This window comes from Meriones unguiculatus, assembly GCF_030254825.1.
Source record: "Meriones unguiculatus strain TT.TT164.6M chromosome 13 unlocalized genomic scaffold, Bangor_MerUng_6.1 Chr13_unordered_Scaffold_34, whole genome shotgun sequence".
In the NCBI taxonomy this organism is placed as follows: Eukaryota; Metazoa; Chordata; class Mammalia; order Rodentia; family Muridae; genus Meriones; species Meriones unguiculatus.
The window spans coordinates 8,960,597-8,986,090 of record NW_026843646.1 but is presented as its reverse complement, the minus strand read 5'-3'; the positions used below and the strand labels follow the sequence as shown (position 1 = coordinate 8,986,090).

Genomic DNA, 25,494 nt, shown 5'->3' with positions numbered 1-25,494 from the left:
GAAAAGCATGATCCTTTTATTTTGCTGTGTATGCACAATATGTGTATTTTCAGGCCTTCCTCTGATCTAGGATGCCTTCACCCAAACTTGTCATAGGAAAAGTTTCTTGCTTCAAACTTGGCCAAAACACTCCAATTAGGAAGTTGATCCCTGAGCTCTTGCTGTCTATTTTCTTTGCTGAAATCATGATGCCTGTGGCTAGAGAAGATTCAAAACACATTTTCCAACTTGTTTTCAAGCAGAACACAGGACCTCAGATGCAGAGCCAAAGGGCAGAGTTTCAGAACTCTCAATGGCAGTGGAGGAAGTGTCAGGAAGAACTTGGGGTGATTAGTATAACAACTGCACTAATTAACAAAGTGAAAAGCACAGGTGTTCCCAAACACTTGAGCTTAATATATACATGCTGGGCATAGTTACAGCTGTATCCACCAGTCTTATGGCTGGGCATATGCACATGTTAATAGGATGATCTGGATTTTTACTTTTGGTCTCCTGTATTTTCCCAATTTTGTGTGTGCCTTTACTAACCAGGAATGCTATGGAAAAATTAAGGAAGATTTTCACCGTGAAGGAGATGTGATGCTTGGTGCATTTTTTCCTCTTCATATTGTTTATACAACCAAAACCAGTCTAAAGGATGTCTATTTCCATGATGCTACCCTACAGTAAGTACAATTATTCATTTTAAAAGTTCAGAATTATTGTGACTTAAATGATGTATGGATTAAAACTTCCTTGTGTTTTTCACAATCACTCTTTTCCATTATCAAGTATGTTCAAGTATAGGTTCATGTGTATTAATTTTCCTCTTTCAAATGATAATTTTCATGTTATTCATTTTGCTTTCCTCATATTCTATTGGAATTTCATGATTTTTCTTTATCATGCTTGTAATGGCAAATAATTTGAATATTTTCAGTGATATGTTTTCAGAGTATGGATAATTTTACCTAAGTATGACATGATGCTTCTGGGCTTTCTTTAAGTCCAGATATGCTCTTGTAAAAAGAGATGATGCCACTGAATGTAGAGACTCCTGAGTGCCTGTAATGTTGCTAAAGTGACAATTATTCTCTGTTATATAGTTGATTTTACAACATGTTTGTCACCCTTAAATTTTGGGAGTACTTTTTTTTCTCAACATATAACTTTTTCTATCTCATATTCTTTGTTTTGCATCTGAGTGTTTCCTTGCTAATTTTTTTTTATTCTCAAACAGATTTAAAAATATTTACCTGTTTGCCATATGTTTCCAGTGCTTTGGTTCAATTATATGGTTGTGTGCATTAAAATGCTCATTATGTGAGAGTGGCCACTTAAGACTGTTTTTACTGTAGCTTTTCAGAACTATGCAAGTTTAAGGAATAATAATGTCAGAAGTCACATTTTCCTACACAAATATTCAATTGTATCTCTTTATAGAGGAAATAAAGGGTGCTTATCTAATACAGATATCACAAATCTCTATGGGTAAATTAAAAAGACACTTAAATAGAGCAATAGAACTTGTATGAGGAAATTGGTAGAAAGACAATAGGTAGATATTTACAATATTATATATAGTTATGAAGGTGAATTGTGCTTAGTGTGACGTTACATATTTGTTAAAACCTTGGTGGGATGTTAAGTAAAAAATCAAGGACAGTGAAGTAAGATATATGATCAGATGTAAAAAATTATCAGATATATTGGGGTGATGACACATTTAGTTTGAAACAAACACATCATAGATGGCCATAGAGTCAAAATTTTATATGTAAATGCAATAATTTGTAACTCAGTAATTATAATCAGCAATTCAAAGTAAACAATTTCTTAAGGGTCATATTTTCTCTCAAATAAAATCACAAATCTGTCTCATAGGCTTAGAATACTGGGGACTTGGGATGTTTGGTGGAGTCCTTTTACTTCATCATAACTAATACCCATTATAACTTTCCTTTTTCCCTGCTCTCTACTTTCAGCAGCTCAGGCCCCAGTGTACATCTGTATGTGCTTTTCTCAATATTATGCACCAACAAGTCAATATGTGAAAAGAGTTTACTTTCAGTTACATGACCTGTGAGTGTCTTGCTTGTAAATGATGAATGAAAGGGTTGTAACCTGTAAAAGGTATTTGATTTTATATAGTCAGAATAAAATCAAAGCAGTTCATAAAGGAAAACAATATTTTTATTATACAATATCATCAAACTCTTTATCCAAAACATTTTTCTAAGTATATATACAGCAGTTTTTCTAACTATATATACAGCAGATTGTAGTATTTTTTTTCTGGATATGTGTGTGTGTTATGTGTGTGTGTGAGTTTTCTAGAATATTCTATAAGTGTGTGTAAAAATAATCCTGGAAAGTTTTATACATTTTGACCATTCTGTATATTTACAGTGAAAATGGTTCCACCTCTAAATGTATCTTGATAGTGAGAACATTTTTCCACTCCTGTCTTCAGCCTTATAACTGAGTTCTATATCTCCATGAATTGCAGTCTTTGTACACAGTCAGAATGTCCATTCAGTGTCCTTTAAATCCTATCATGGAGGTCTAGAATGTATCTGACCTGCATTCATTAACAGAGAAGTACACCTTTGGTATCTGCTCTTCTGTATCCACTGATCTTTCTTCATCTCCAGATTGTTCTTTTAACTGGTGCCCCAGTTGTATTTCCCAGCTCCACTTTTCTCAGAAAATTTAATAAAGATGTAAGGTTTTTTTCAGAGTCTAGCAGAAGTGAGTTCTGATGACAGTCATTGTCAACATTGTTCTACCAATTATCTCAAAATTTTACTTTAATAGATGTGAATTTTCTTTTATAAATGGTGGATGAGAAGATTATTTCATTGTATTGTGTTTCAAATTTATTTACTCTAATTGAATAAATAAACACTTCATGAAGTATTCTCTAATTTTCCTAAGATTACCTGCACTCTGCTCAAAGTTTGGCTATGAGTCTCAGCTTCTGCTTTGATACCTCAATCAGTAGAGTCTTTCAGAGTCCCTAGGTGATGGACTCCTGTCATGTTCCCTGTCTTCTCCTGCTTCCAATGTCTGTCAAATTTGTCCTTCTGAAGGAGGATTGAGCATCTTCCCTAGGGTCTTCCTTCTTCTTTAGCTTCCTTAGGAGTTTAGATTTTAGTGTGTTTATTCTATATTATAGGTCTAATAACCACTAATGAGTGTGTATATGTCATGTGTGTCTTTCTTCCTCTGGGTTACGTAACTCAAGATGATCTTTTCTAGTTCCCACCATTTTTGCCTGCAAATTTCATGATTTCCTTGTTTTTGCTTGCTGAGTGGTATTCCATTGTGTAAATATACCACAATTTCTGTATCCATCCTCCATTAAGTGACATCTAGGTTTTTTCCAGCTTCTGGCTATTATGAATAGAGCTGCTAAGAACATGGTTGAGCAAATTTCCTTATTGTATAGTTGAGAATATTTTAGATATAGGCCTAGGATATGTATAGCCAGATCTTGAGGTAACACTATTCCTAATTTTCTGAGAAAGCACAAGATTGATTTCTAAAGTGGTTGTACAAGTTTACATTACCACCAGAAATGGAGGAGGGTTCCCATTTCTCCACATCCTCTCCAGTATGTGTTGTCACTTGAGTTTTTTGATCTTTGCCATTCTGATGGTTACAAGGTGAAATCTCAGGGTTATTTTAGTTTTCATTTCCCTAATAACTAAAGATTTTGAGCATTTTAAAAAATGTTTCTCTGCCATTCAATATTCCTCTGTTGAGAATTCGCTGTTTAGTTCTGTGCCCCACTTTAAACTGGATTACTTGGTTTGTTGGAGTTTAAATTCTTAAATTCTTTATGTATTTTGGACACCAGCCCTCTGTCAGATAGAGGGTTATTGAAAATCCTTTCCCAATCTGTAGGCTTTTATGTCCTGAAAATAGTGTTTTTTGCTTTACAGAAGCTTTTCTGTTTCATGAGATCCCATTTATTAATTGTTTATCCTAGAGCCTGTGCAGTTGGTGTTCTTTTCAGGAAGTTTGTCTCTTGTGCCAATGATTTCAAGGCTTTTTCCCATTTTGTCTTCACCAACCCTTTATCTGACAGAGGACTCATATCCAGTATATATAAAGAACTAAAGAAGCTGAAAAGCAGCAAACCAAGTAATCCATTTAAAAAAATGGGGAACAGAGCTAAAGAGAGAATTCTCTGTAGAGGAATACCGAATGGCAGAGAAGCACTTAAAGAAATGCTCAACCTCACTAGCCATTATGGAAATGCAAATCAAAACAACCCTGAGATTTCACCTTACACCCATGAGAATGGCCAAGATCAAAAACTCAAGTGACAACACATGCTGGAGAGGTTGTGGAGAAAGGGGAACCCTTCTCCACTGCTGGTGGGAATGTAAACTTGTACAACCACTCTAGAAATCAATCTGGTGCTTTCTCAGATAACTAGGAATAGTGCTTCCTCAAGATCCAGCCATACCACTCCTGGGCATATATCCAAAAGAGGCTCAAGTACACAAAAAGGACGTTTGCTCAACCATGTTTGTAGCAGCTTTATTTGTAATAGCCAGAAGCTGGAAACAACCCAGATGCTCCTCAACTGAAGAATGGATGCAGAAATTGTGGTACATCTACACAATGGAATATTACTCAGCAATGAAAAATAAGGAAATCATGAAATTTGCAGGTAAATGGTGGGATCTGGAAAGGATCATCCTGAGTGAGTTGTCTCAGAAGCAAAAAGACACACATGGTATATACTCACTCATATAGACATACAACATAGGACAAATCCACTAAAACCTGTGCATCTAAAGAAACTAAGCAAGAGAGAGGACCCTAACTAAAATGTCCAATCCCCATCCGGAAAGGCAAAGAGGATGGACATCAGAAGAAGAAGAAAACAGGAAACAACCTAGGAACCTACCACAGAGGGCCTCTGAAAGCCTCTGCCCTTCAGACTATCAAAGCAGATGCTGAGCCGGATGGGCAACTGTTGGGCAGATGAACGGAATTTTATGTAAGAACTGGGAAATAGTAAGAGCTGGAGAGGACAGGGTCTCCACAAGGAGAGCAACAGAACAAGAAAATTTGAACACAGGGAACTTCCAAGAGACTCATACTCCAACCAAGGACTATTCATGGAGATAACCCAGAACCCCTGCACAGATGTAGCCCAGGGCAGTTCAGAGTCCAATTGGGTTACATAGTAATGTGAAGAGGGACTGCCTCTGACATAATCTGATTGGCCTGCTCTTTGATCACCTCCCTTTGGGGGGGAGCAGCCTTACCAGGCCATAGTAGAGGACAATACAGCCACTTTTGATGTGAACTGACAGACTAAGATCAGAAAGGAGAGGAGAACCTCCCCTATTAGTGGACTTGGGGAGTGGCATGCAAGCAGAGGGAGGAGGGAGGGTGGGATTGGGAGGGGAGGAGGGAGGGGCTTATGGGGGGATGCAGAATGAATGAAGTGTAATTGATGAAAAATTTAAAAAAAAGGGAAAAAATAATTTAAGAACCTTACATGACTTTCAAAATTGGAGGAAAACATGGAGTTAGTCAATTGGCATGGAGCACGTCTCGCCCCTGGGGGCAATGGTCTCCTGAACCTACTCAGACCTCGGACACCACCACTGCTAGTTCTAGAACTGATGCAGGATGTTCCAACGAGGGGTTAAGGCTTCTCATAATATTTCCTATAAGCCCACACCTGTTTGTCTATATCCCCCATTTTTATTCATTATTAGCCAGATAGAGCCAAGTAATTGTGGTAATGATACTTGCTTTTTTGCCCAATGCTGGAATGCTAGTAAATTTAGGTATGCCCTGGTTACTCACATGCCTCACTGGGTGCCTGTGCCCGTTGATGCCCCTCACGCTATGACTCTCTTCAGACAGAAAAGGGATCTTGGAACTACAGCCACCATTGTTACTACCATCTCATTGGCGGCTGTTGGAGATACCACCAGGGCATTAGCCATGAGTCATACTAGGCAGACTGCTCAGACCCTGAATAATCATTTAGCCAATATAGCTCATGCCTTAGTTGTACATAAAGGAATTAATGCTCAACTAAAAGGAAGCTTGATGGTGTTCAATCAGAGGATTGACCTCGTGCAGGAGCAAATTGATACCCTATGGCAAATCGCTCAACCTGGCTGTCAATGAAAGTATGCTGGACTTTGTGTCACTAGCACACAACATGAGAATTTTTCCTGTGCTGCAAATCTGTCTAAACAATTGTCGAGCTATATGTTAGGTAATTGGACTGGAGAATTCGATACTACGATGGAGCAGCTGAGAGTGGCCATTGTCACAGTAAATTCTACCAGAGTGGACACAGGACTAGCCACAGGATTATGAACATGGATTGCTGCAGCCATGAATCATCTGAAGGAATGGGCGGGCATGGGAGCGTTAGCAGGCCTTCTGGTGTTGGTCTCCCTGGTTTGCCTGTGGTATATATGCAAGATTAGAGTCTCACAACAGTGTGATGCAGCCATGATCATTCAGGCCTTTACAGCCATTGAAGCAGGACATTCTCCCCAAGCATGGTTGGATACCATAAAAAGCTAAAATGATACGCTCAGGATGCGAGGCTAAGCACTGCACTCAGGGTCAGCCGCTTTGGACCCAGAGAAGAGCATGTCTGATTGCATGCGGGTTGGTGCCCCAGGTCCCGCCTCTAAGAAAAAGGTATCGGTCGGGTCTGATGCTCTTTGGGTGGATGACACCTAAATGAACATCTGTACAAAGTCCCAATTTATTTCTAATATCAGAGATCAGACCTCTACTCTTGCCTGATGCGTCTAAAACAAAAAGGGGGAACTGTAGAGAGCTGCGGAATGCTATGCCTTAAAGATGGAGCTGATTTCTGCCTTCCACCTTCCCGATGGTGAGTGCTCTCTGTCACGAACAATTCCACATTTGGCTAAGGCTGAGGATCTGGCTTGCTTCCATGTATGTGGACCTATCTGCATTGCCCCCGTGGGTTGGCTACCCAGAGGCTATTTAAGCTGTGGGCTGGCTTTCCCCAGGGTCCGTGGATTGTTCAAGGTTCCTGAATAAACTGCATTGAAAAAAAAAAGAAATCACATGCCATGACCATTATAAGGGAAACAGAGCAATAGCTTATCAGTAGCATTGCTTCCTCGTGTAGCAGCAGCAAGCCACTAGCTCCTTCTATTAGAATCTGGAAAGGTTTACATAGCCACTCCTTCCCTGCTATTTAAAACAGGCCTACTCTTTCTGAAGAAAAACAGAGGAGTGGTAGATCTGGGAAAGAAGGGAGGAGGGGAGTAAAACTGGGATGAGTAGAGGGAAGGGAGGCTGAGGTCAAGATGTATAAGAGAAGAATAAACTTTAAAAAAGAATAAAAATAAAATAAAATATGGTGTCTTAAAAAAAAGATAGTGGGCAGCCTTACATTTCCCTGATTTCAGTGGGATTGATTTAAGTTTCTTTCCATTTACTTTGATGTTGGGTATAGGCTTGCTGTGTATTGCATTTACTGTTTAGGTATGTGCCTTTCATCCCTGATCTCTTCAAATTTTAAACATTGATGTTGGATGTTGTCAAATGCTTTTTCAGCATCTAAGATGATCATGTGTTGTCATTTTATCCTTCTTTTTTTTATACTGTGGATTACAGTGATGGTTTTCTGTATATTGAACCACCCCTGTGTTTCTGGGATGAAGCCTACTTGGTCATGGTGGATGACAGTTTTTATGTGCTTTGGATTCTGTTTGTGAGTATTTTATTGAGTATTTTTGCGTCAATGTTCATAAGTGATTTAGGTATGAAGTTCTCTTTTATTGTTGGGTCTTTGTGTGGGTTAGGTTTCAACGTTACTGTTGTCTCATAGAATGAGAATGGCAATGTTCCTACACATGCATGTAAAGTAAACAATTCTACTCAGGAACAACTGGATCAGGGAAAAAATAATGAAAGAAATTAGAGACTTCCTAAAATTCAATGAAGGCACAACTTTCCAAACTTATGTGACACAATTAAAACAGTGTTAAGAGGAAAGTTCATAGCACTAAGTACCTTCAGAAAAAAGTTTGAAACATCTCATACAAGAAGCTTAATGGCACACCTCAAAGCCCTAGAAAATATAGAAGCCAACATACCAAATAGGAGTAGACAGCTGCAAATAATTAAATCAATGGCTGAAATCAATAAATTAGAAAGAAATACAACAGTTCAAAAAATCAATTAAACCAAGAGCTGGCTTTTTGAAAAAATCAACAAGAAAGACAAACCCTTAGCCAAACTAACTAAAAGGCACAGAGAAACTATCCAACTAAGCAAAATCAGAAACAAAAAGGGGGGCATAAGGACAGAGACTAAGAAAATTCAAAGAATCATTAGGTCTTACTTCAAAAGCCTATGTGCCACAAAATTTGAAAATGCAAATGAAATGGACAATTTTCTTGACAGATTCCATTTACAAAAGCTAATCTAATATCAGGTACATAGATTAAACAACCCCATATCCCTCCAAGGAAATAGAAGTTGTCATCAAAAGTGTTCCTGAGGAAAAAAAAACAAACAAACAAACAAAAAAAAAAAGAAAAGCAAGGCCAGAGTCTGATGGTTTCAGGGCAGAATTCTACCAGACCTTCAAAGGAAAGCTGACACCATTATTCTTCAAAGAAATCCACAAATGGAAACAGAATGTTTGTTCTTTTAAACTTAATAGATTTGTCTAGAAACTTTACACAAAATGAAACAAAATAAGTGATATTGTATATAAAATAATTTAAAAGTAACAAGTAAGGATTCGCTTGTATTTAGCAGGATGAAATCATGAAAACCATGAAATTTAGGAGCACTGTGATAGTCTACAATGACTAATGTAGGAATGTAGACACTAGCAATAATAATATTTTAAGTAAAAAATGTGTTATAAAGAAATCTTAAATAAAAACTCAAGATACCAAAATTAACCAGTCCTGAATCCTGTACATCTCAGTGAACTTGTATGCATTTAATGGATCCATCATGTGTCACATTAACAAATTTAAATATCATACCTCTTGCATATTTATTATCTATAATATGCATCAAAAAGGTACAAGATTGGCAACTGCAGAACTTGATGTCAAGACTCCATTGCTGAGGATACTACAAAACTTGAGTTTCTAAACATGGAGAGATCAAGCTATTAATCACCTGGATGCTTTATCTTCCCTAGCTATATTTCATAGTGCTAGAAATTGCTATACATCCTTCCAAAGGAAATAAAGGTAATACTATTTTATCTGTAAACTATGAAGGATACAGTTATGATAGGCCTTACATGATATGCAATTTGGTACAAAAATAGTCACACATATTGTATGTGTAATTAACGTTTGTCTGATTCAATTATTAGGGTCCCCTCATTGATATGGAACACGTTTGGCAGTGAAAAATGGCCAGTGTCTGACTAGGTAGGTCATAAACACAAGTGGTATAAAAGTTTATGACATATTATTGTTTTCAAAACATGAATCTAAAAAAGTGATGAAATAAAGTTTCCATTTCATTTTTTTCTATACTTGCTTTTTTCTTTAATAATTTTTTTACTTTTATTAATTATTTATTCACTTTGTATCCTCCTGTACCTCCCTCCATCCTCCACTCCCAATCTTCACCCTCCTTCCCTCTTTCCCACCCAAACCCTGCCCCAGTCCACTGATAAGGGAGGTCCTCCTCCCCTTCCCTCTGATCCTAGTCTATCAGGTCTCATCAGGAGTGGCTACATTGTCTTCCTCTGTGGCCTGGTAAGGCTGCTTCCCCATCAGGAGTAAGTGATCAAAGAGCAGGCCAATCAGTTCCAGTCAGAGACAGTCCCTGTACCCATTACTATGGAACCCACTTGGACACTGAACTGCCATGGTTTACCTTTGTGCAGGGGTTCCAGGCCATCTCCATGAGTGGTCATTGGTTTGATTATTAGTTTCAGAAAACACCCCTGTACCTGGATTTTTAGATTTGTTGCTCTCCTTGTGGAGCTCCTGTCCTCTCCAGGTCTTAAAATCTCCTACTTCTCTCATAAGATTCCATGCACTCTGCCCAAGTCTAGGCTATGAGACTCAACATCTGCCTTGATATCCTGCAAGGTAGAGCCTTTCAGAGGCCCTCTCTGGTAGGCTCCTGTCCTGCTCCCTGTTTTCTCCCTCCTCCGATGTCTATCCTCTTTGACTTTCTGAATGGGGATTGAGCATCTTAGCCAGAGTCCTCCTTCTTGATTAGCTTCATTAGGTGTACAGATTTTAGTATGTTACTCTTATATTATATGTCTAATATCCACTTATGAGTGAGTATATACACTCTGTGTCTTTCTGCTTCTGGGATATTTCACTCAGGATGATCTTTTCCAGTTCCCACCATTTACTTGCAAATTTCATGATTTTACTTGTTTTTTTTTTTTTTTTTATTATTGCTGAGTAATATTCCACTGTGTAGATATGCCACAATTTCTGTATCCATTCCTCACTTGAGGGGCATCCGGGTTGTTTCCAAGTTCTGGCTATTACAAATAAAGCTGCTACAAACATGGTTGAGGATATGTCCTTGTTGTATACTTGAGCATCTTTTGGATATATGCCTAGGAATGGTATAGCTCGATCTTGAGGAAGTGCTATTCCTAGTTGTCTGAGAAAACGCCAGATTGATTTCCAAAGTGGTTGTACAAGTTTGCATTCCCACCAGCAGTGGAGGTATGGTTGTAAGGTGAAATCTCTGGGTTGTTTTGATTTGCATTTCCCTGATAACTAAGGATGTTGAGCATTTCTTTAAGTGTCTTTCAGCTATTCAATATTCCTCTATTGAGAATTTTCTGTTTAGCTCTTATCCCATTTTTTAATTGGGTTACTTGATTTGTTGCTGATTAACTTCTTTAGTTATATATATATATATATATATATATATATATATATATATATATATATACTGGATATTAGCCCTCTGTCAGATATAGGGTTGGTGAAGATCCTTTCCCAATCTGTTTTTACCGCTGTGTTTGGAGAATTGGAAATCCTCTGCCACTTTGTCATGACTATGTTGTAGTGATCACAGTCTATAATGTGTTTGCAATCCTTTACTTACATGCATATAATTGTCACATTATACATATCTTTACATAGGTATACATTTGAATCTATGCATTTGAATCTGTTTGTCCATTGGCAAAACCTATTTACTTTTCTTTTTAAAAAAATATTTTCTTATATTAACCACTGGTTATTTATGTTGGATCTCAACTGTAACCCCCTCTCTCATTCCCTCAAAGTCTCCCTTCCCCCCTCATCTCCTCCCTGCCCCGTTCCAAGTCCACTGATAGAGTAGGTCCTCCTCCCCTCCCATCTGACCCTAGCTTATCAGGTGTCTTCAAGACTGACTGCCATGTCCTCCTCTGTGGCCTAGCAAGGCTGCTACTCCCCTGGAGGGAGGGAGGTCAAAGAGCCAGCCATTGAGTTCATGTCAGAAATAGTCCCTGTTCCCCTTACTAGGATAACCACTTGGATATTGAGCTACCATGGGCTACATCTGAGCAGGGGTTCTAGGTTATATCCATATATGGTCCTTGGTTGGAGAAACAGTCTCATAAAAGACTTCTGTGTCCCGATATATTTGGTCCTTGTGGAGCTCCTGTCCTCTCCAGGTCATACTAACTCTCCCTTCTTTCATATGATTCCATGCACTCTACCAAAGGTTCAGTTATGAGTCTCAGTATCTGCTTTGATACACAGCTAATCAGAGTCTTTCAGCAGCCCTCTGTGGTAGGCTCTTCCATTGCTGGTGGGATGTAAACTTGTACAACCGCTTTGGAAATTAATCTGGCCATTTCTCAGACAATTAGATATACTGCTTCCTCAAGATCTAGCTATATCACTCCTAGGAATGTATCCAAAAGATGCTCAAGTACACAACAAGGACATTTGCTCAATCATGTTTGTAGCAGCTTTATTTGTAATAGGCAGAACCTGGAAACAAAGCAGATGTCCATCAGTGGAGGAATGGATACAGAAATTGCGGTACTTTTACACAATGGAATACTACTCAGCAATTAAAAACAAGGAAATCATGAAATGTGCAGGCAAATGGTGGGATCTAGTAAAGATCATCCTGAGTGAGGTATCCCAGGAGCAGAAAGACATACATGATATATACTCCCTTTATTAGTGGGTACTAGACCTATAAGATAGGATAAACATACTAAAATCTGTACACCTAAAGAAGATGAACAAGAAAGAGGATCCAGGGTAATATAATCAATCCTCACTTAGGAAGACAAATGGGATGGACATTGGAAGTAGGAGAAAACATTCCCAGTTTCAAAAAATGCCCAACCAGCACAAATTTTATTTTATTTTGGGATTTTAATATATTTATTACTTCTTTAATAATTTCATATAAAACATTTTGATCATATTCATCAACATCACCACTTCCACCACCATATCCACTCTCTCTACAAGTAGCCCCTACTTGACTTTGTGTTTTCTTAATTTTTCCAGTCAAGTGCAGTATGTGTTCTATAAGTACTACTGTAATTGGAGTCTTCCCTTGTGTGGTTGACCACCTAGGGGTCACAACAGTGAAGAAACTGACTATCTCTTTCCCAGTAACTATCAAATCCTCCCTATTGCATCTCAGCTAGTGGTGAGATTTTTTTCTGCCCATCTCCTTCTCCAGGATAGCATTTTGTTTTGTTTGAGTACACATGTTCTGGCACATCTTTTCATATTCATTGTGATTTTACATATGCACCTATCCTGGACAAAAAAAAATAATAATAATGTTTCCTTGAGGTTATCCACAGGCTTTGGCCCTTAAAATTGTCTCACTTCTCTTCAGCCATGATCCCTCAGGCTTATTGCAATGGGTGTGATATGTAAGCCATATTTGTGTCTGAGCACTTCATAGTCTATTATTAAATGTACCATGAACAGTCATGGGTTTCTTTATTTTTTCCATGTAAAGTGAAAAAAAGCTACTCTTATGAAGGCTAAGGAATGTATTAATCCACAAGTACAACAATCAATAAGGAATTTATTTCATACCTTGTACATTTTGTAGAATTGCAGTATAAAGTGCACTGCTTGAGTATATGCCTATCTACTTATAGATTCTGGCCATTTTATAGTGCAAGCATGTGTTCCATTCTATGGAAGGGACCACAAAAATCAAATTAGACAAAAGTTGATTCCACATATATTATGTGTGCCCATTCTTGTGCCATAGTGCTAAGATATAAGACCCATCATAACTACACCCATGGTTCACAGAAGAATAGCAGTTGATATTACCTTTATTTACTTTGAAAGCATGTGTAGCACCTACTAGCACTATTAAATATAGCCAGAAATCAAAGCATCCAGGTGATTAATAGCTTGATTTCTCAATGTTCAGACACTCAAGTTATGTAGTGTCCTCAGCAATGGAGTCTTATCATCAAGTTCCATAGTATGCAATCTTGTGCTTTCCTGACCCATATTACAGACAATAAATATGAAAGATGCATGATATTTAAATTTATTTTTTATTAATTACAATTTATTCCCTTTTTATCCCAGTTGTAGCTCCCTTCCTCATATCCTCCTAGTCTCCCACTTCCATGTTTTCCCCTGTGCCCCTGCACTAGTCCACTAAGAGGGGAAGTCCTCCCTTCCTATCTGACCCTAGCATATAAGGTCTCATCATGACTGGCTGCATTGTCATTTTCTACGGCCTGGCAAAGCTACATCCCTTAAAGTGAGGTGATCAAGGAGCTGGCCACTAAGTTCATACCAGGTGTTTTTGATTAGAGTTTTTTTTCCAATAAATTTTTACATAATATATTTTCAATGCTAGTCTTTTCATTTGTATTTTGGCCTTTTAAACTGTCAAACTGCTCTTAATTTTGTGGTTTCCATGATTTCATACTGATAAATAGAATTTCATCCTTACTTATTACTTTTAATTATGATATGTACATCATTTGTTTTGTCTCATTTTTAATTTATTTTTATTAATTACAGTTTATTAACTTTATATCTCAGCTGTAGCTCCCTCCATCATCCCCTCTCAATCCTACCCTCCCTCCCTCTTCCACATCTATGCCCTTCACCAAGTCCACTGATAGGGAAGGTACTCCTCCATTCCGCTCTGACCCTAGCCTATCTGGTCTCATCAGGACTGGCTGCCTTGTCTTCCTCTGTGGGCTGGTAAGGCTGATCACCAGGGAGAGGTGATCAAAGAGCCAGCCACTGAATTCACATCAGAGACAGTTCCTGTTCCCCTTACTAGGGAACCACTTGGAGACTGAGTGGCCATGGGCTGCATCTGAGCAGGGGTTTTAGCTTATCTCCATTCATGGTCCTCAGTTGGAGTATCAGTCTCATAAATGACCTCTGTGCTCATTTTTTTTGTTGCTCTCTTTGTGGAACTCCTGTGCCCTCCAGGTCTTTCATATCCCCCTTCTTTCATAAGATTTCCTGCACTCTGTCCAAAGTTTGGCTATGAATCTCAGCATCTGCTTCAATACCCTGCTGAGTAGACTCTTTCAGAGGCCTTCTATGGCAGGCGCCTGTCCTGTTTCCTATTTTTCCCTTTTTCTATGTCTGCCCTGTTTTCCTTCTGAATGAGATTTGATCATCTTACCCAGGGTTTTCCTTATTGCTTAGCTTCTTTGGTGTACAGAATTTATTGTGTTTATCCTATACTATATATCTAATATCCACTAATGAGTATATATCATATGTGTCTTTCTGCTTCTGGAATACATCACTCAGGATGATCTTTAATCATTGATCTCAATGATCTCTTCTCAATGATCTTACAATTTGCCTGCACATTTCAAGATTTCCTCATTTTAATTGCTGAGTAGTATTTCATTGTGTAAATGTGCCACAATTTCTGAACCCATTCCTCAGTTGAGGAACATCTGGGTTGTTTCCAGATTCTGGCTATTAGAAATAAAACTTTTATGAACATGGTTGAGGAAAAGTTCTTCTTGTGTACTTGAGCATATTTTGGATATATACCTAGGACTGTTATAGCTGAATCTTGAGGTAGCAATATGCCTAATTGTCTGAGAAAGCTCCAGATTGATTTCCAAAGTGGTTGTTCAAGTTTACATTTCCTCCAGCAATGGAGGAGGGTTCCCCTTTCTTGACATCCTCTCTAACATGTACTGTAATTTGAGTTGTTGATCTTAGCCATTCTGATGAGTGTAAGGTGACATCTCAGGGTCATTTCAATTTGAATTTCCCTGATCACTAAGGATGTTGAGCATTTATTTGTTTCTTTACCATTCAATATTCTTCTATTGAGAATTCTCTGTTAAGTTCTATACCCCATTTTTAATTGAATTACATGATTTTTTGCATTTATCTTCCTGGTTTCTTTATATATTCTGTATATTAGCTATCTGTTCAATATTTGAGATTCTGTGCAATGTTGGAAAAATTGTATACCCTTTTTTTTCATTTTCGGTGAAGTTACTAGACAAATCCATTACTTTTTATAAGAAACACACCTGAGGAACACAATCTATAAATCACAGTAGCTTTCTAGAAACGGATAGGAAAGAAAAATATTACAATGTTCCTTGAGACTTCATTCATGTCAGACATGTGACATACCAGAAGTTTCTCAAAGGAAAAAAAAATGTTTCAAAAAGGAATAGGAAAACACAAGGAATCAGAGATACAAACAATGAAGAAAATATCAACAACAACAAAAATAGTGACTAGAAGGCCATAATTCTGTAAAAAAAAAATTACCTCTAAAGATGTGCCCTTTCTTTTCTTTTAAAGTATGCTTAATGTAGAATTAATCTCCTTCCCTATAGATCTTTCCAAAATATAAACAGTAATGTTACTTTCCCATAAAACTCTGAAAATGTTTTAATATGTGTCATTTCTATAGAAGAACAATTTACTAAATATAGCCATAAGAAAACTGTTTTGTGAACAGCACACTTTGACTCTAAGTTGAAATGCAATTCTTAGTGTTTGGGACTTTTGGCATCATGAAGACTGAAATCGTTCCTCACCATGTTATTATTAGACATTATTACTGCCTAATAAGATAAAGTGCTCCAGGTGAAAGTGTGTGGATCTGAGTTCACATTTCCACTGAAACGTAAAAATAGTGTTACAATCCAGTGATCATATGGCAGGTAGAACCCAGGAGAGGTGTTCTGGCCACAATACCAGTCTTATGTGCTGAAAACAATAAAGAAAATGTGGAGTCATTTAGTGTAGTACTCTTCACAGCACTGGATAAGGAGAAGAAGAAAGAATCTTAGTGATTTCAAGGCCCGATTGTGTTATAGGTCAGTCAGTGCTACATGGTCAGACTCTGTTTCAGTCAATCAAATAAGTCAGTCAGTTAGTGAATAATTGAACAAATGACTAAGAGTCACTGTGAAATAATGTGGACACTGTGAATAATGTGAACTGAACCTGGATGTCCTTTCTCCCTTGCACTCATACTTATTGACATTCATAAACCTGTATATGCAGAAAGACTCACATCCACACTAGTAATGCACACAGTTAATCAATACACAAAAAGTTAAAATAAATTTAAATATGGATTCACATTAATTAATTCCAGCAACTGAAGGCAGAAACAAGATGTTTTCCATGAGCTCAAGGGCATTACATGGTGTATTCCAGGCCAAGATACTCAGAAAATATCTTAGAAATGACAACTATGGCAATATATGATTTGAATTAACTTTGTTTTATACTCTAAATAAGTTATTGTCACAAAAAACTGGATCAAGCTATAATAACATTTCTTAATTGTTGAGGCAGAAGGGCCAAGGTCCAGGCATCAAAAGTTCTGATGTTTGGTCTGAACCCAATGTTTTTTTCATAGACAATTTATTTTTGCACACATACAATATAACTAAAGCAAAATAATAATAAATTAAATTTCCTGAGACCATAACTAAGGAAGGTTAATACTGTAGGATTTTACCTAATCTTACCTACTTAAGATAGCAATTGTAATTCCAATCATTGATGAGAGTATATTAAAATACAGATTTTATAGAAACATTGGCATTTGAATTATGAAAATTATTGCACTAAATAGGAGGGTTTATGGTCTATGTCTTCTACCAGTATGTTTTTTTTTTAAACCTTTAATCCTTTTTAGGTATAAGTTTAAGAACTACCAGTTTGTTCTGTTCCTGGTATTTGCCATTGAGGAAATCAACTGAAACCCTAATCTTCCACCCAACACAACTCTTGGCTTTGATCTCTATAATGTTGCACCTTATGAAACAAGTATCCTTATAGCTCCTTTTGTTTGGCTTACAATGTTGAGACAACCACTAGCTAATTACAACTGTGGACTGAGGAGAATGTCACCTGCTGCACTTACAGGAACATCATGGAAAATATCTTCCCAACTTGGGAAACTGCTACAACTTTACAAAATACCTCAGGTGAGAATTGGGATGTTGAAACTAGGAGTTAAGTGTTCTTTTTTGACATTACTGTATTTCTGAAAATGTAAAATGAGCACTTGGATAAACCATCTATGAAGAAAAGTATGAAGGAACTTGATGATATATCCACAGTTCCATTACTTAAAATAGAAAGGAAGGAGAAGAGGGTGAAACAAACTACATTACTGAAACTGGAGACCTGTCAGTAATATTTTTTTTAGAAAAGTGTCTATTGGGTTTGCCTTTTAATATATGAGAAAACTATATTCTCTTGACTGTTTGCATTTGTTGATTCAGTCCTTATATTCTATTTGATGCCAGTGTTGTCCTTCTTGTTTCCAATCTTCTTTTCATACAGCTCACATTTGGGCCTTTTGAGTCTACCTTAAATGACCGAGGTCAGTTGAATTCTCTCTATCAGATGGCCCCCAAGGACACATATCTGTCAACTGCCATAGTTTCTTTGATGCTTCATTTCAGCTGGTCCTGGGTTGGTCTGATCCTCCCAGATGACCACAGAGGGATCTAGATTCTGTCAGACTTGCAAGAAGATATGGAGAGTAACAACATCTGCTTAGGCTTTTTGAAAATGATCCCTAGTACCTAGAATGCATATTCCAGTGCATTATGGAAAGATCTGATAAAGAGTCAAGAATCATCAACTAATGTGGTAGTTATTTATGGGGACTTTGTTTCTTTGCAAGGTTTAATGAGACTTATTGGGGAATTGTTAGTGACATGGAAAGTCTGGATCTTAAACTCTCAATGGGATGTTAGGTACAATTTTGATTATTTCATGTTAGAGTCATTCCATATGAGCCTCATTTTTTCACACCACCATGAACAGATGGTTGACTTTACAAATTTTGTTCAAACAGTTAATCCCTACAAATACCCAGAAGACACTTATCTTCCTAAGTTTTGGTTTCTGTTTTTCAAGTGCTCATTTTCTGAGTCTGATTGTCAACTTTTGGAAAACTGCCAACCCAATGCTTCTTTGGACTTACTGTCCAGACACCTTTTTGACCCTGTCATAAGTGAAGAGAGCTACAATATATACAAGGCTGTCTATGCTGTGGCCTTCAGTCTCCATGAGATGAATCTTCAGCAAATAGAGACACAACCATATACTAATGAAGAAGAAAAGGAATTCTTCCCCTGGCAGGTAATATCCTTTCTTGTGTGTTGTAATATCAGCAATGTGGTGTTTTATTATTTCATAAGGCATTCAAATTAGGTATCATAGATTTTAGAACATATTGTCAATAAGCAAGGATTTGTTACTCAGAGAAGGGGAAGAAACAGTAGAGTCTTAAGGGTTGAAATGCTTCTGAGGACTACCACAGGGTTATGAAGTTAACGATCACTTTAAAGTGTACTTTCCATACCAGGGCCCTTCTTTTAAGGATGGGAGCATTGAATATATTCAAAAAGATCATATTTTTGCTATCTTTCCAAAGCAATTTGAATCAGCTGAAGCTACATTATTTGTTGTCTTGCTGACTTAGCTGTGCTTAGTTCAAGGATTTATCTTGAGGAGAAGGTAGTTTTCAAAATTCATTACACTTCAATCCAAGCCAACCTGATGCCTCCTTTAAGATGCTTTTAATTCTTGTTCCCATCATTGCCTGCAAATTTAATGATTGCCTTGTTTTAATTGCTGAGTAGTATTCCATTGTGTAAATGTACCACAATTTCTGTATCTGTTCCTCAACTGAGGGACATCTGGGTTGTTTCCAGATTCTGGCTATTATGAATAAAGCTGTTATCAAAATTCTGAGCAAATGTCCTGGTTGTATACTTGAGAATATTTTGGATATATGTCTAAGAGTGTAGAGCTGGATCTTGAGGTAGCACTATTCCTAATTGTCTGAGAAAGCACCAGATTGATTTCCAAAGTGGTTGTACAAGTTTACATTCCCACCATCAAGGGAGGAGGGTTCCCCTTTCTCCACATCCTCTAGCATGTGTTGTCATTTGAGTTTTTGCTCTTATGCATTCTGATGGGTGTAAGGTGAAATCCCAGGGTCATTGTGATTTGTATTTCCCTGATGACTAAGGACATTGAGCATTTTTAAGTGTTTCTCTGCCATTAGATATTCCTCTATTGAGAATTCCCTGTTTAGCTCTGTACACCATTTTTTAATTAGATTAGCTTGTTTGTGGGTGTTTAACTTCTTAAGTTCTTTATACATTCTGGATATGAGTCCTTTGTCAGATATAGGGTTGGTGAAGATCCTTTCCCAGTCTGTATCCTGTCATGCTGTGTGAGGTATCCCAGAAGCAGAAAAACACACATGGTATATACTCACTTATAATTGGATATTAGACATATAGTATATGATAATGATACTAAAATCTGTACTCCTAAAGAAACTAAGAAAGAAGTAAGACCCTGGGTAAGAATATTAGTCCTCATTAAGAAAGGCAAATGGGATAGACATTAGAAGAAGGAGAAAACAGGGAACAGGGCAGGAGCTTACCACGGAGGTCCTCTGAAAGAATCTACCCAGCAGATGCTGAGACTCATAACCAAACTTTGGGCAAAGTGTGCAGGGAATCTTATGAAAGAAGGGGGAGATAGAAAGACCTTGAGGGAGCAGAAGCTCCACAAGGAGAGCAACAGAACCAAAATATCTGGGCACAGGGGTCTTTTCTGAGACTGATACTCCAACCAAGGGCCATTCATGGAGATAAACTAGAACTTCTGCACAGATGTAGCCCAGGGCAGCTCACTGTCCAAGTGGGTAACCCAGTAAGGGGAACAGGGGCTGTCTTTGACAGGAACTCAGTGACTGTCTCATTAATCACCTGCATCTGAGGGTGCAAAGCCTTACCAGTCCACAGAGGAATACAATGCAGCCAGTCCTGATGAGACCTGATAGGCTAGGGTCAGATGGAAGGGGAAAAGGACCTCCCCTATCAGTGGACTGTAGGAAGGATAGGGGCAATGAAGAGGGAGGCAGGAGGGATTTCATGGAACAAGGGAAGGTGGATACACATGTGAATAAATTGTAATAAATAAAAACTAAATTATAAAAAGAAAAAATGCCTTTTTATGATGGGGTAATAACACTGAGTAGCTTTGCACTACTTTTTTTAAAAAATGTTTTTATTAGCTTAGATTACTCCAAGCTATGTTTCTACATCTGTTTTAGCTCCTACCTTTCCTAAAGAACACCCTACTGAAAAATCATGTGAGAGGTCGCATAGTAATTGATGGGAGAAAACACTTAGATTCAGACTATGACATTCTCAATTTTTGGAATTTTCCAAAGGGTCTTGGATTAAAGGTGAAAATAGGAACCTTTTCTTCAGATGCTCCCCTTGGTCAACAGTTGTCTTTATCTGAGCAGATTATTCAATGGACTGCAACATTTACAAAGGTGAGTCATGACTTAACTCACTTTGACCTCTAAAAAAAAAAAAAGTAGTTTTCAGGATGCAATGATCATTTGACACTTATTCAGTATCAATCAATATTCAGCAAGCCAGTAGCCAATTAAACAGCCAATGAGGACTGTTTTCTCATTTCCTCACTCTATTCAATGGAAATTTTTATTTTAAATCTTATAAATGCCCACATATTTCTTACGAATATTGCCTGTTAGGTTTCTGTCATTGCCTCAAAACACTGAGAGCTTTATTTTGTAACTGATCCTAAGAAATTTCACTGAGTGGTAAAGTGACATTTTTATTGTTAGCCTCTGAAAAAGATAGATTAGCATGATGGGTGTGTGTATGTGTGTTTGCTTTGCTGATTTAAATAAACAGTAAACAAAAGCAACTTTAGGGAGAGCAGGTTTGTTTTGGCTGACTCTGTGAGCACACAGTCCACCATAGTGGAAAAATATTGTTTATGAGACAAAGGATGTGATGACACCAAACCCACAGACCAGAATCAGAGTTCAAAAAACACAGTTGCTCATCTTCCATCTCCTTTTCATTATGTCTGTGACAGGAGGATAATGAATTATTGACCCCCATTTTGTGGTGGCTTTATCCACCTCAGGTAAATGTTTCCATACAACTTCTCACAGAAATGCCCAAAGACTAGTGTCAATGAAGAATCCAAGTACCATAGAGTTGTCAATCAACATTCACAACCACATTGGATATTAAAACTCCCTGTAGTAGCCAGTAAGTATAGAAACAGTTTGAATCTGAAGTCATACCATGATCTTCTGGAAAACTACTTTAGTGACAACAGCTACATATTTTGGACCAAGATTTAAATATGTGGGTTGTGTAGCCCAAAAGATTCCAAAATTAGCAACACCAAAATCTATTATCTTTCACTGTACATGTAAGCATTTCCAAATTAACATATGATGATGCTTAGAAATATGCCACTCACTCAAATTTTTCATAAAAACCCAAACATTTGCTAATAGTTTTTATTTCTCTTAGATTCCTCAGTCTGTGTGCAGTGAGAGCTGTAGGCCTGGATTCAGGAAGTCTGCCAGGGAAGGCAAGGCTGACTGCTGCTTTGATTGCACTCCTTGTGCAGACAATGAGATTTCCAATGAGACAGGTAAATACAGGCTTACAGAGAATTTTCCAACTTTTCCACAGAAGTCTGCAATCCCTGAGCCAAGGAAAAGTTTTGGAGAGAAGAGATAGACTTTTGTTCTTTGATTAGAAGTTTAAAGTGTTCCAAAATAAAGCAAAAGAGTCAGAGACACACTCATTCCCACAGTCAGGAGTCTCATAATAATACTAGGCTAATAGGTAAAATATATGCAGAGATCCTGGTGTACTCGCGCAGGCCTTGAATTTGCTTTTTCGGTCTCTGTGAACTCATATACATCTTGCTTAGTTGATTCAGAGAGCATTGGTCTCCTGGTACCCTCCATCCCCTCTGACTCTTACAATCCACCCACCACCCTCTCTTAGTGGGAGTCCCTGACTGCTGGGAGGAGGAATTTGATATAGACCTCCAATTTAGACTCTCTTAACATAATGCCTGGTTGTGGGTCTTTGAATCCACTCTGATCTCCTGACAGAGGAAACTTCTGTAGTGATAATTGGATAAGGCACTCATCCAAGAATATAGCAGAATATCATTAGGAATAATTTTACTGATTTTTTTTTAGTTCAGTTATATATGGTTTTATCCTAGGTTCTGGGATATCCAGTCTCTTGACCTTTGTTATACAAGAAGTGTCATTCATGGGATCCTTCTTCCTGAGTGTTCCTTAAGTCAGACCAAATATTTCTTGGCTAATTCCACAACTTTTTTATTTTTATTTGTTTTTAATATATTACAGTTTATCCACTTTGTATCCCAGCTGCACCACTTCCCTTGTCCCCTCCCATCTTCTTCTCCCCCTCTGCCCCTCCCATAGTCCACTGATATATGACCCTAGCCTATCAGGTCTCATCTGGACTGGCTGCATTGTCTTCCTCTGTAGCCTGGTAAGATAACCCCTTCAAGAGGAGGTGATCAAAGAGCCAGCCACTGAGTTCATGTCAGAGACAGCCCCTGTCCCCCTTACTACTGAATCCCCATGGACACTGAACTGCCATGGGCTACATCTGTGAAGGGTTTCTAGGTTATTCCCATCATGGTCTTTGGTTGGAGTTTCAGTCTTAGAAAAGATCCTGATGCCCATGATCAGTAGACTGTTGTTTGGTTATTAGTAATCAAAATGCTACTATCCTCTTGTAAGTAATACCTGCCAAATTTGTCTTTATATGTCTACATGATCACACTCAGGATGTTTCTTTATCTAGTTACATCCATTTGCCTGCAAATTTCATGATGTGAGCCAGAATTATAACAGCTTAAAGGTAATCTTAAATCTTCTGCTTTTAGTCACTTTTGGACCACACTTGTTTAAGAAATTTTTAGGACACATTAGACAAAGAATAGGGACAATACCGTTAATGGTAATAAAAACCCAATACCATCAGCTTGAGGCTGACGATGAATTGTAAGAGCCCAAGACTGGCCTCTTTATGCAAAAGGAAAGGAGTGAATAAAGAGTTTAAGTTGGCTTGGGTGACTCCATTTTGAAATGAGAAGCCATGTTGACCGGGAACTGAACTCAGGTACCAGGAAATGTCACAGAATTTGCTGTTGGCAGAAAACAAAGTTAACTCTCCTAGCAACAGCTTCTTGGAAATAGCACAGAATAAATACTTGGTAGAAAACACAATCTCCCTAGCAACAATCAATGAGGAATGGTTGGGAAAATTTTCCCCAGCATTCCAGATGTAGTTTAAAAGAATGCCAATTGTGATTATGTGCCTCAGCTAGAGGGTCACCTTACCCCTATGACTTTTACCCAATCCTGTAATGCCAAGGCATGAACCCCATTGCTTGCTGTCATGGAAACCCCCTGCTTGTGTTTTTTTTTCCTTCCAGGGCTCAGGGTCCCACTTCTCTACTGCTGTATCAGTGAGACTTGGGTCCCAAGTTCTATTGCTCTTGCAATAAAGCTCTCTTGCTCTTGCATTGAGTCATCTACTGCTGGTCTCTGAGGGGACTGTGATTCTGGAATAATATCACCATAGGCAAAAATGGCTGTATAGTCTTGAAATGATTCATATACTACTTAGTATTTGTTTCTGAAACAATAAAGAAAGGTGAATCAGGAAACATTTTAATGAACTAAGGCTGAGTAACAACTTGGGGGAAAGGGAACACCTGAGGATTGATTCATAATCCTGTTCATAATTTCTGAACAGATATGGACCAATGTGTGATGTGTCCAAAAAGTCACTATGCAAACTCAGAGAAGAACCACAGCCTCCAGAAATCTGTGAGCTTTTTATCCTATGAAGATCCTTTGGGGATGGCTCTCACCACCACATCACTTTGCTTCCCTGCAATCACAGTTGTGGTTCTTGTAGTCTTTTTGAAGCATAGAGACACACCCATTGTCAAGGCCAATAATAGAGCTCTCAGCTACACCCTGCTATTGGCACTCAGCATCTGTTTCCTCAGTTCCTTGCTCTTCGTTGGCCAGTCCAACACAGTCACCTGCATCATGCAGCAAACAACATTTGGAATCTTGTTCACTGTGGCTCTTTCCACAGTATTGGCCAAAGCTATCACAGTGTTTATTGCTTTCAAGGTCACTGTTTCAGCTAGATTGGTGAGGTGGTTAATTGTATCAAGGGCCCCTAACTTCATCATTCCCATCCTAACACTGATCCAATTTGTTCTCTGTGGAATATGGCTGGTTACCTCTCCACCCTTCATTGATCATGATGCTCATGCTGAACATGGCCACATCATCATTGTGTGCAACAAAGGATCAGTAGTAGCCTTCCACTGTGTCCTGGGATACCTCTGCACCTTGGCACTTGGGAGCTACACCATAGCCTTCTTGTCCAGAAATTTGCCTGACACATTCAATGAAGCCAAGTTCCTGTCATTCAGCATGCAGGTGTTCTTCTGTGTGTGGGTCACCTTCCTCCCTGTCTACCACAGCACAAAGGGGAAGGTCACGGTGGCTATGGAAGCCTTCTCTGTCTTGGCTTCCAGTGCAGCTCTCCTTGGTTTGATCTTTGTCCCCAAGTGCTACATCATTTTGTTAAGACCAGATAAGAACTCCTATCTTGACATCAGGCACAAAACCCATTCAAGAAAGAAGCCATTTAAAATTTAGTTAAAATTACAATTAACCTATGTTAATAAATTAAATACAATGACAAAACCAGTACCACACCATTCTAAATCTCTTATTCAGGTAGAATATGATGAGAGTATGATGGTTCCTCATTTATTTGTACTAAAGTCTCTCTGAACTGAAACCATTATTTTTAACCTATGTTTAAAATTCATGTTTTACTATTTGTCTGTAATAAAATTTCTGTTTCCTTTATTGGTCTGAACCCCAAAAGTATAACAGTGTGGAATAAACTCATGGATATCTGTGTGCCTTTGCCTACAAAATGCTGGTGTTGAAGATGTGTCTCCATGTTGCCAGCCATGTGGTATTTATTTGATCCTAATCTGAGAGCTGGATTTTGAGGAGATGAAGGAGAGGGCTGCAGCAGGGATACAAAGTGAATAATGTGTAATAAATAAAAATACATTAAAAACATTAATTTTAAGGTAA

General features: G+C 38.1%; 1 protein-coding gene across 1 annotated transcript; it reads left to right on the top strand.

Annotated features, from left to right (window-relative positions):
- The first annotated feature begins 468 nt into the window (after positions 1-468).
- LOC132650855 (vomeronasal type-2 receptor 116-like) lies at positions 469-25,164 on the top strand. The gene is given in 6 exon segments (XM_060376188.1): positions 469-668; positions 17,128-17,419; positions 17,781-18,587; positions 20,581-20,808; positions 21,833-21,956; positions 24,116-25,164. Coding segments are annotated over 6 exon segments (2,577 nt in total). The 3' UTR covers positions 25,042-25,164.
- Positions 25,165-25,494: the final 330 nt, after the last annotated feature.